Below are 12,038 nucleotides of genomic sequence, written 5' to 3' on the forward strand. Positions count from 1 at the left end.
GCTAAAACAGTTCAATTGATAAATATTCAGACACTTCCTTTTGGTCTGTTGTCATAGTGAAATTTGTTTAATGTTGATTTGATATTGATTTGTTAGTTTACAATTTGATGTCCAAAATATTTATCCATCCATCCATCATTAATATTTGATGATGGTTTTCAGTTGGCTGTTGTGTTACAAACCACAGAAGCACAGCTGTGCAGGCCTGTAGTAATAAATGTGTGCAGCCATGCGCACAGAGTCCTGTGTTTATGTTGTTACTTTAAATCCAAGGGCAGGTCGGCAGGTTTTCAGCCAGAGGGGAATATGTTCTCTGCATACCTACACACACAGTGAGTGAGAGAGAGAACCTGCTTGACAGTGATGGACTGTACTGTGTCGTCTCCTGTGAAGAGAGTCTTGTTGAATGAGATCTTGAGGTGGAAAGCAGTAAGTCAGTCCGTGTGGCCTCTCCATGCGCTGCCATCTTTAAATGTGGCCCATCCATATTCTCCCTCACAGGGGGCACACACACACACACACACACACATATACTAGCAGCACTTCTCCCTGTTGTCTGTCAGCATGTTGGCTTTAAGATTCACAGTGCATGGATGAAAAATGTTAACCATTTGTTGCACTACTGGAGATTACTCTGCAGGAGATAAGATGTTCAATAGCACATTTAATTAAATATTATTAGGGATGAATGGATAAATATTGAGAGGATTTATATTGTATAAGTATTGAGAATATTGTTTTTTTTTTTAAACTAGTGATCTTATTTAGAAAGTGAAATGTGAAAAATGTTTTTAGTCAATTATTATTGTGTTGGATATGAACATTTTGTCCCTCCACTTAAGATAATGTGTCATCATAATTTTTCCAGCATTTTGATCACCCAACTTCTCCAGAAAAGTTGTGCTGGTCCACCAGCTAATCTAAATAAGCACTAACAGCTTGGAAATGCATGCTGGTCTAAGCTGGTCTTGTCAGATGGTGTTTATGTGTGAGGATGTGTACTTTTAGAATTCAGAGAATGAGAATCACTGTCAGATGTCATGCGGGACAGACACAGGGCCTTCAGGTTATAGAGGGATTCAGTCCACCTCAGCATTTAAGCCAGTCCACCTTCAGGGACTCCTACACAAGCTATGAGGATTGTGTTACTGAGTAAACTGCATCTAACAAGAGAGTAAAAATACCTCAAGAACAAATTAAACTGTGTGGTTATTAATAATGTAATCAACCCTACTGTGACCTTCCATTGTGCTTTCAGCAAAGAACATTTTGTTCTGTTGTATTAAGCAACATCTATTGCTTAAACTCTCTAAATACACATGCAAGCAAATTTGCCACCATGCTTTCATTAAGACCTAAGGTAGTGTATTTATATTAAAGCTTGTATGCCAAGGTGACTCATGATGATAAATTAATGTGGGCAGGCGTAAGGTCACCCTTTGAAAGCATATCAGCACCTTTACGTTTGCATTTAAATTGGGAGTATCTCCACATCTAAATTAATTTTAAAGCCTCTGAAGAAATGTGAGGTTGGTCGAGCGAACCAACACTAGACCCTGATTAAGTCACAAATGGGATGTCTGTGATGTTCTCTTGCTCTGCTGATTGAATATTTGTTGTGATTCATTTGTGTGTTCACAGCAGTGACAGTGAATTAACTACATGGCTTGCCGGCGGTGAACTGGCATAAGACTATTATTTTAATTTATTGTGTGCTTGAAAATAAATTTATCCTTGTGTTCACTACAGTTTTGGGGTTGATGTGTTTTTTTTTTTTTTTTTTTTTTTCAAAGCTGCATTTATTTGAGCAAAAATACAGCAAAACATTGAAGTGTTACGATAAAAAAAAACTTTTCTATTTTAATGACCTTTAGAATGCACAGTAATTAATTCCTGTGAGGCAAAGGTTTATTAGCATCATTACTCCAGTCTTCTTCAGTGTCATCATTCTAATATGCTGATTTGCTGGTCAAGAGATATTTCTTATTATTTTCAGTGCTGGAAAAAAGTTCTGCTCCTTCATATTTTTGTGGAAACTGTCATACAGTATTCTTTGATGAACAGAAAGTTCACAAGAACCTGATTTATTTTAAATTGTAACAGTATGAATTAGGACTGCATGATTATGACAAAAATCATAATTGTCAATTCCCTTGAAATTGTAATTGTGATTATTAATTACGATTATCACAATTTACATTGAATGATGTTTATACCATTGTTTGATGCAACTGCATGCCATGTCTTTATATGAAAATAAACATGCTGAAAAACTTTTAGTGCTTTTCTATAGTATTAAGCCTGAAATGTCAACTATACATCGGATTGGGTTCTTCTTTAAATTATAAAAAAGTAAAAATATGATTGGTATTATAATGTTATACTAAAACTAAAATAAAAAATAATGGGAAAACCCTTAAGATAACATGTAGAAAGAACAAATCACATCTTAAGCAAGCAGAATAATCTAAGTGGACTTTGAACAATTGATTGCCTCTTTGAACCATTACGTAATTGTGGCATCCATAATTGTAATCGTGATTAGAAATTCGATTTAATTGCGCAGCCCTAGTATGAATGTTTTTACTGTCACTTTTGGTACATTTAATGTGCCCTAACTGAATAAAAGTATTAATAGCTTTCATTCTTTTTTTTTTTTTTTTTTTTTTACATCTTATTGACTCTAAACCTTTGAACAGTAGTGCATATTTAATAAATATTTATAAAAAGTCTATAGTATTTTAGTATTTTATACTAAAACTAACATTTATAATATATAAATTGCTAGAATAATTATTGAATATACATCACATCTCAGTAATTTGGAGCAAAAGTAAAAAATAAATACAAAATAAGAATACTTATAAATAAACTAAAGTACACTTAAAATAAACTTTTAAAAAGTGCAGTCTCTTATGTGCAGTTTACTTTCTCAAATTAAGCAGTCTTATAGCTGTAGGGAAAAAACTGTTTAACAGCCTTGAGTTCTTGACCTTGACTTCTGTATCTTTTACCGGAGTGCAGGAATGTGAACATGCCATGAGAGAAATGTCTTTTACGATGCCATCTGCTCTGCACATGCAACGTTCAATGTAGATGTCCTGGAAATGCGGCAACGAGGCACTAATGATTTTTTTCAGCAGTCCTTACTATGCTGTTCAGTTTATGTCTCACCTCAGCTGTGCATTTACCAAACCAGGAAGAGATCCAGTAAGTGAGAATGCTTCCAATAGTGCCTCTGTAGAACATAATCATGGCTGGGATAGGGAGATCCACCTTCTTCAGTCTGCTGAGAGAGTGAAGTGTTGGGCCCTCTTGATGACAGCTGTGGTGTTGTCACTAGAGGTCAGCTCATCCGTCAGATGGACCCCCTGGAATTTGGCACTATGTACCCTCTCCACCTCAGAGCCGCTGATGGTTAGTGGGAGATGGTGCCGATGACCAATCCTCCTGAAGTCGACAACCATCTCCTTGGTCTTATTTGTGTTGATTGCAAGGTTGTGTATTTTACACCACTCTTACAGCTGTGCCACCTCTATTCTATAGGCCGACTCATCATTGTTAGTGATGAGGCAAACAACTGTGGTGTCTTTGGCAAACTTTATGTTGTGGTTAGTATTGAAACTTGCAGAACAGTCATGCATCAGCAATGTAAACAGTAAAGGGCTCAGTACAGACCCTTGTGGTGATCCTGAGCTCACTGTGATCATCTTAGATATTACACTGCCTACTTTGACTGTCTGCCGTCTCTCAGTCAAAAAGTCCAAAATCCATCTGCACATGCCAGGATCCACACCCAGCAGCAACAAATTTTCAATAAGCTTTATTAAATGCCAAGCTGAAATCAATTAACAGGATCCTGGCATAAGTGTTCCTGTTTTTCAGATGTGTCAGAGCGAGGTGGAGCAGAGTGGATAGGGCATCCTCCGTAGACCAGTTCGATTTATATGCAAACTGCAATGGGTCCAAACTAGTTAGGAGGCATGACTTGATGTGATTCATGACAAGCCACTCCAAACATTTCATGGCTATAGGGGTAGCTGTCTAAAATCCCTGCCATAAGCACCCTGTGTCCCTAGTGTCAGTGAAATTGCTGGACAACTTTTTCCCATATCCATATGGTCTTTTAGCATCTCTGATTCCTCTTTATAGGTTGTTTCTTGCTATCTTGTATGCTTCAGTGTCACCAGATCTAAATGCAGCATCACGAGGCCTCAGCAATAAACAAACCATTGATGTAAGCCAAGTCTTATCAGTCGAGCACAGCTTGTCAGTTTTTGTAAGAGTCACATCATCAATGCATTTGCTAATAAATCCCAACAGAGTCTCTGTATATTCCTCTAGGTCTATACAGTCCCCAGATGTTGCTGCCTCCTTGAAGATACTCCACTGTGTACACTCAAAGCAACCCTGTAAAGATGGCATCGCTTTTTGTGGCAGCACTTTAATGTCCTTGACTACTGGTGGCTCTTGTCTCACTTTGGGCCTGTATGCAGGTTTCATTAGGATAGTCAGGTGATGAAAGCTGCCAGTGTGATGTAAAGGGGTTGCAATGTATGCATTCTTAATATTGGTGTATAAATGATCTGGTCTGTTATTCCCTCGTGTTGCACATGTAACATGCTGGTAGAAAGGAGGTAAAACAGACTTAAGATCAGCCTTGTTAAAATCTCCAGCAATGACATGAAATGCATCAGGATGGGCTGTCTGTATCTGACTCAGAGTGTTCTCCCATCACCTGCTTTCCATCTGCATTTGGGGGAACATACTGTACACTGCAGTAATAAAATTACTGTCAGTTCATGTGGTAAGTAAAAAGGTCGGTTTTTCACAGTCATAAACTCCACATCAGAAAAAGAGGTTTTAGATAACATCCTAGCATCACAGCACCACAAATTGTTTGTGTAAATAGCCAGGCCTCCTCCTCGGAGCTTACCCGATGTTGACGTCACTCTGTCCACTCTGTGTAGTGTTAGCCCCGCTAGCTCGATTCCAGAGTCTGGTATTTTTTCTGTCAGCCCTGTCTTCATAACAATGAAGACACAACAGCCCCCAACTCCACACTGTAGCGATCTTCACAGGGCTGATATAATCCATTTTCGTATCCAGTGAGCAAACATTTGTCAAGAGGGCCGAAAGAAACGGGGGTAGCCCTTAGCCTGGAGCTAATGCTTCCTCTCTTCCACCGCTTGAATGTCCTGTCATAGCGTTGGCGGCGGTAGTGCTTCCTCACCTAAGTCGTCTGAATCCAGGTCGCATCTGTACAGCCGCGACACAGCAGTCTTAGCTTGGTGAGCCAATTTAGGTATTTTGGTGTGTTCAATGTGTTCAAGTGTGTGTGTGTACATAGTTGCTCTCTACTTAGATATGATTTAGTATGGAGTAAAACTTGATTTCAAATCATACTGTATGTGAGACAGTTCTTTTTGAGTTGAGTTCTTTCAATGAATCTTTTGAACCACTTCAAAACAAAACCCAGCAGTAGGGCCCTAAGTGATATTGTTCTGCTCCTCATGACCGCTGGTGTTCTTGTTACGTGTTTGCTGTTGCAATCATCTTCACGCTTGTTTCTATTTTAAATTGAACCTGGAGGTGTAACTTTTCCTCCGCATGAGTCATGTAGGTGTGACAGACCAATTTTGCAGTTCTATTCATTGTTCGGCAACAAAAAATATACACATTTTGTTTTTAATCAACATGCTTGTACATGTCAGAAACAATTTTTTTAATAAGTGTATATTTTCTTTATTTACAAAGCCAGGATTGGCTTTAGTGACAGGACTGTGACTTATTTTATCCCTATCCGTCCTGCTCATATGGGCCTGTGACGTAAGTTCACTTGGCCATTTCCAGCAAATTTGTCTTTGGAGGGTGGTGGGGGTCATAAAAGCCCATTAAGGTCCATTTCTGTGCGCCCTCTGATTGGCTGTTAGTCACTGGCTGAATGGGCCAGGAGGAGTTGAGCCTGTGTATGTGTGTTTGACAGAGGCACTGGGAGAATCAGGAATGGCCTGTGCGTCATAGCTGTGTGTTCCTGTGGGAGAGAGGCATCAGGTGGCCTGTGTTGTGTTAAATGAGCTGATGTGACAGAAAGGAGGGTGTGATGATGATGAAGGCTGTGAGATGACTCTGTTACATTCTCATGTGTTCCTGAGTTAGAGGGTGTGGGGTGTTGCTTGGATGGGGACGCGTGACAGTAAAGTGTTTTGTAGGGGATGGTTAAGAGGGTTTTTAATGATTATTAAAGCATAAATCTTCTAACAGCGTTTATAATTACAATGTTGCTTGGCTCAATATGGTCAGTGGAACAAATCAGATGAAATGGGAACTTCTAAATTAGTACTCAATAGTATTTTGGGGAATGTCTTTATATATATATAAATATAAATATATATATATATATATATCTATATCAAATATTTCAGATAAATAGGCTGCTGTCTTTATGTTGTTTCAACATTCATTTGAAGAGTGAAAATATTTACGATTACATGTTTTAATGAACGTTATGTCATTAATAGTGGTTAATTACCTGTGTGATTATTTTTAACCAGTTAACAGCCTTAATATGCTTTTTAAATACCAATCAGATTTGTCCTTATGAACCACAAAAAAATATATAAAAAATATTGTTTGTTTGTGCTGCGTTATAACCACAGTAAAATTCAAATACACATAAACTGATTTTTTGTGATTTGGAAACCATTTTTACACTAAAAGTTGTTTAGATCCTTTCAGCACATTGCTATGTTTCAGTGTCTGTGTTGAATCTACAGCTTGTATTGTAAAGCTGGCATCTGGTTTTCTTAATGACACTCAAACTGTTATTTAAGACATAAATATACCTAAGAACTATGTATCAAGTCTTAAAAAAAAATTTTATTTGTTTTAAAGCCTTTTTATTATTGGATTTAAATGTTCTGGACAGTCAAATCACTGGAAAGAAATTTGACACTTTTTCTCCTTATGCGGAATGTTGACTGCTCTCAGGCATTTGAAGCTGTGGAAAATATGGATTCTCTCTTTTAGTAGAGAATAAAAGAGGTTTACTGGTGTAAAGAAAAGCACGATTTCACTTCAGCTTAAGGAGCTTCAGAATGATACAGCAATAAAAATTTAATCCATTTCCTCAAGGCTGAGGAACTTAGAAGAAGAACCCAAGAGACCAGAAAAGTAGTCTTGACTCAGATACACATGATATTTAAAGTGCTGGTATTTTAAGCGCATGCTCCCCAAGGGCTGCTGGAGCAGCTGATGGTGATGTTCTTGTGTTCATTTCCATCAGACGGTTAACTGGCATTTTGTGCAAAATGAAAGTGATTGAAATGGCTTCTGACTTCCCTTCATTTGAATTATACAAACTGAGACAGTCCACCTCTAAATCTGTCTCACTGCTTAAACTTTGTGACCTCAATCTGCAGTGAGCTCTCAGCCTAAATGTTCAAACTGCAGCAGGGTCATAATTCAGAGCAGTTGATAGTGTCAGTGCTGTCCTTGAAGCCTTTTTGCATTGAGGCCCTTGTGAATTGACTGTTCTGATCTTTGACATGCAGGGTGACTGTAACCCATGTACACTTCTGGGCTATTATGGATTAAGCCATCACCAATCATTTGGTTTTTGACTTTTATTGCCTCCCTTGATTAAGGATCATTTTGCATCCAACTTGTGACACATGATACCTTCAACTCAGGAACTGAGAGGACAAGGTGATGTAAACAGCGGAAGGTCACATACTCTGTGTCATTAAATCCTTTCTACCATCTAGATCCTCTCTGGGGTGTAAGCGACTGGCTTTCAGCACCATGGACAGTGACATTCATCAGCGCAGGGCTGATGTGATGGCAGAACCATGAGCTGTAGATCATATCCCATCACGGCACGAGCTGACAGCTCATTTTGAAGGCCCAGCTGATAGGGAGGGCGGAGCTACGACAGGCTGCATATCCATCAGGCGTCATGCCACCCATCCGTGCACTCTCTAGCACGGTTTGGCATGTCGTGCCGCTCTTTTAGCACAGTCCAGTCCTAAATTCCCCTCATTTTAATTGAGGTTTATGAGGCTGCTGTTAACATGGCTATGAATAACAATTGAAGGACTAAGACCTTCAAAGTGCGTTGGAGACAAATAGAGACTGTGTTCTGGAGTGAATAATGGACTGTTCCCCTTTAGGTTGTGTAAATGAAAAGAACCTATAGCCTCAAGGCAGTGCATAATTTTGAAAACCCTGCAAAAAAAGCTCTTGAAGTAACAGTCTATCTATATACACACTGTATAGTGCATACACACTGTATTTATTAATAAAAAAAATCTAAATAATTTCATATTTAATAAATTATTATTGTTATTATTATTATTACATTATATGACTGTGTGTACCTATAATTATAACCATATTATTATATCATATAATATTATTATATAATTTTATCTATATTATTTTTGATTTGATTTTATTGTTTTTTTTATAATTTTTAAATTAATAATAATTAGTATCATATTAATATAATAATTAATATTAATTGTTATTATTATTAATATTATTATTAGTCATATAAAATTATTTTATTCCAACATTATAATACAAAAAATGCTCGCTCTTTTAAAAATTGTCTAGTGTTGTTCAAGTTTAAAATTATTTTATCATTTTATAATATACTGTGAGGTTATTCAACTATTTGACAATGAAAATATTTTATATTTTGAACTAATTAAAATATATTGTCAATGTTGACTATATTGTTTTCCACTTATACATAATGATATTTGTCTTGTGCCAGAACTCATTTAATATAATACTTCTTCATATTTCTTTTGAGTAATTGTAGCTACAATATGACTTAAGTAGGATGGGTAAATGCTGTAAATATTGACAATTTCCAAGTCAGCATGGTTCAACTTATGGTTTCATGAAAAGTTAGGTAATAAGAAAGCCACATAGCTGACTTCCTTCACCAGAAGGAAATCAAGACTTCATTCTCCAGTATGATAGATTTCACAGCTTAAAATAGAAGGTGGCTGTCGGAGCACCTGCACTTCATACCAGTAAATTGGTCCCCAAGTGTTTCTGTGTGTACTTAAACCTACCAAAGAAAACCATACCCGGAGAAGATGACAGGTCTTCTCTAAACCGCCATTCATGTTTTTTTGTCTTTTATAACATGTCTGAAAGAGAGAGAGAGAGAGGAGCCAGGGACAAGGAAGAGTTTAAATACCCCTGCTGTTAAACACTCTAGAAGTAGTTGTGTTAGGCCTCAAATCATGACAATGGAAAAAGGAGATGCTATAAAACAGCAGCGTGAACTTTATTAGTACATTTCATCTCAGGGAGAAGTAGACTGTGCAAGCACCAGGAAATTAAACCCTCTATTAACCTCTCACAGCATGTGCCTGAATTAGTACAGTGAGCATTAGCCTGCACTTGTGCCATGAGAGGTTCAGAGGTCAAGGTCAAATAACATCAGAATTACACACTATTTTTGAATGACTGTGCATGCAGAAAGATGTTTTTCCCTCAGAAGCCTAACCAGCCAAAACCTGACCCCTTGAAAGGGGGGTCAGTCCTTAAGGGTTATGTTTTTAGCTAACTTATGGACATGGTCAAAGCTTTACAGATATGACAAAAATTATATGTAAGACTGGAATTATAGAAAAAGATCATATAGACTGTTTAGTCATTGCTTTTTTACAAAGGATGTAGAGTCCAGCTTCATTAGCTCATCATCAGTTCTGGAACAATGACAGCTGTTCATATGTGAACATTATATGTAAATAATGTCCCATATACAGTTTGAGGTGCTTCCTCTGTGCATGTGTGATGCAGGAGATGCCTGTGCTGGAAGATGATGCATGCTTTCACAGGATTGACTTTCTCTAGTACTGAAGAAATCACTTTAGAAACAGTCTCTTGATATGTCTTGATCCAACGCAGTAAGTCTGCATGGAGACTCTGTCCATTTTTGCACATTTGACCCTCCTCCTCACCCTCTGAAATATTAGATTTCAGTTTTTTTTTCTTTCATGCACCTTCTTGCCCTTAAAGTTGCATCAGAAATACCATACAACACTTTAAGTTGATGAGAACCATTAGAGCTCCAAATCCCCTGCCTGCTCTTATTTACCACCTCATCCCAGATCCCAATGCTTAACTAACTGCTGTCCTATTGTTTCAATCATTGTGACATAGTGTGTATTTGGTCCGGGCGATATAACTTAAATAATTTTTTCATTATTTTTCATTTTTTTTTAACAATATTTGAATGTATATCTTGATCTTTGCTTAAAAGTTTTTATTTTTATTTTTATCAGAAATCATAATTTCAACAAAACAGTAATTTTTAACTGCCTTTAAACTGCATTTTTGTTGTAGATTATTTCTTGCATTAAACTAGATTCAAAATATTTAATGCAATAAGTAAAATAAAATAATATATAAAAATATTATGTAGTTAAAATTATCATGGCAGGGCATGATGTATCGCCCGGTCCTACTGTGTAGTATGCTTTTCTTTGTCTCTTACCTTCTCTTTCTACTTTATATCAAGCTATTATATGTGTTCTGCTAATCTTGTTACTGTTGTTGCTTATTATTATTATTATTATGACCTTGTTGTTGTCATTTATACTTTGTCTCTTTTCTTTGCGTATTTCTCTCATTGTGTTGAATGTTGCTTTGAGCACTCTCTCCCTTTCTAACCCTACGTTCATTTTGTTATGGCCCGACCGCAGTCCAGGATGACGCTGCCCCAGGTACCCAGGAGTACATTATGTTGCGGCAGGATTCCATCCATTCTGCGGATATAAGGGGTAAAGGCTCCCCTTTTCGTGCTAAGTGTCATGAAATCTTCTGCTGCCCACTGAAGCAAGTCGTCCTCAAAGACAGCTCAGAGTCCGAAGGTTTGTGTGCAACACATCCATGTTTTTCTTTGTTTTGCTGATGCTTTTGTATCTTTTATTTAAGTTTAAGTTTCATTTGAACTTACTTTTGTTTTTTGCCTTTTCATAAAAGCATCTGGCTTGTGCATTTTCTGCTCGTGAGCCATATTTGTGTCTTGTAGAAACTGCTTGAAGCCTGCGATGTTGAATGCCCTAAGGACACACTCTCCTTTTCTGTGTGTGTGTGTGTGTGTGTGCTCATGATCCTTCAGATCTGTATTCACCAGTGATTACCTGATGATGTCACTCTACCTGAGCTGAGGCTCCATACTTACATTTAGAGACACAAATTTGGGCTCTAGACTCTTATAATTTTTTCAGGAACATTCATATCAAATTATATATATATATATATATATATATATATATATATATATATATATATATATATATATATATATATATGTATATATATATATGTGTATATATATATATATGTGTGTGTGTGTATATATATATATATGTGTATATATATATATATATATATATGAAATACATAACTTAAGAGAGGGCATTAGACACTTTTCTGTTAATATTTTTTAAGGTAACTTGACAGACAACATTAAACAGCAGCCCTTAAAAACAAACAAAAAATTATTAGTAATATTTTATAATACCTTCCATTAGTAATGAATTATACTGTACATACAAATGTGTTAAACAAACTTTTTTCAAATTTGAATGGATTTTAATTAATGATGTAATTAATTATGTAATGTATTGTGTATTGCATTATATATTATTTAATATTATAACAGTATCATATATTATTTTGTAAATGTTTTTAATAAAAGTTGCTTCACATTTTTCTTGAAAGTGTCTAAATGTTGTAAATTACAAATTAAATGACATAAAATTAACACTTTAGACCTTGCTTAATAGCTGAAAGGCATGTTTCATGGATATTTAAATTACTTGACTAGATGTCTGCCTGTATAATTAATACTCTTTATACCTTATACCTTACTTGCTATACTTTAAAAATGCAGCCTATATGTGCACTTTGATGTAGGAAGAAAACAACATCTGACAAGTGCCATAATACAGGAGTCTTAAAGGCACTTTTGAGTTTTGATCGGGTATCATTTGTACTTGTGCGACTAA

At 36.4% G+C, this 12,038-nt stretch overlaps 1 protein-coding gene across 6 annotated transcripts in view; it reads left to right on the plus strand.

Moving 5' to 3' along the window:
• The window catches only part of LOC109053053 (fibroblast growth factor 13), a 108,393-nt gene that overhangs the window by 39,003 nt on the left and 57,352 nt on the right, over positions 1–12,038 (plus strand). For 5 of the 6 annotated variants that reach the window (XM_019070481.2, XM_019070482.2, XM_019070479.2 and 2 more), the window contains exon 3: positions 10,728–10,895. The exons of the other annotated variant lie outside the window; for it this stretch is intronic. In XM_019070481.2, the coding sequence (XP_018926026.1) occupies positions 10,728–10,895 (168 nt within the window). The remainder of the gene's footprint in view (positions 1–10,727; positions 10,896–12,038) is intronic. 6 annotated transcript variants of the gene reach the window in all.

Source organism: Cyprinus carpio, chromosome A14 (genome assembly GCF_018340385.1).
Source record: "Cyprinus carpio isolate SPL01 chromosome A14, ASM1834038v1, whole genome shotgun sequence".
NCBI lineage: Eukaryota > Metazoa > Chordata > Actinopteri > Cypriniformes > Cyprinidae > Cyprinus > Cyprinus carpio.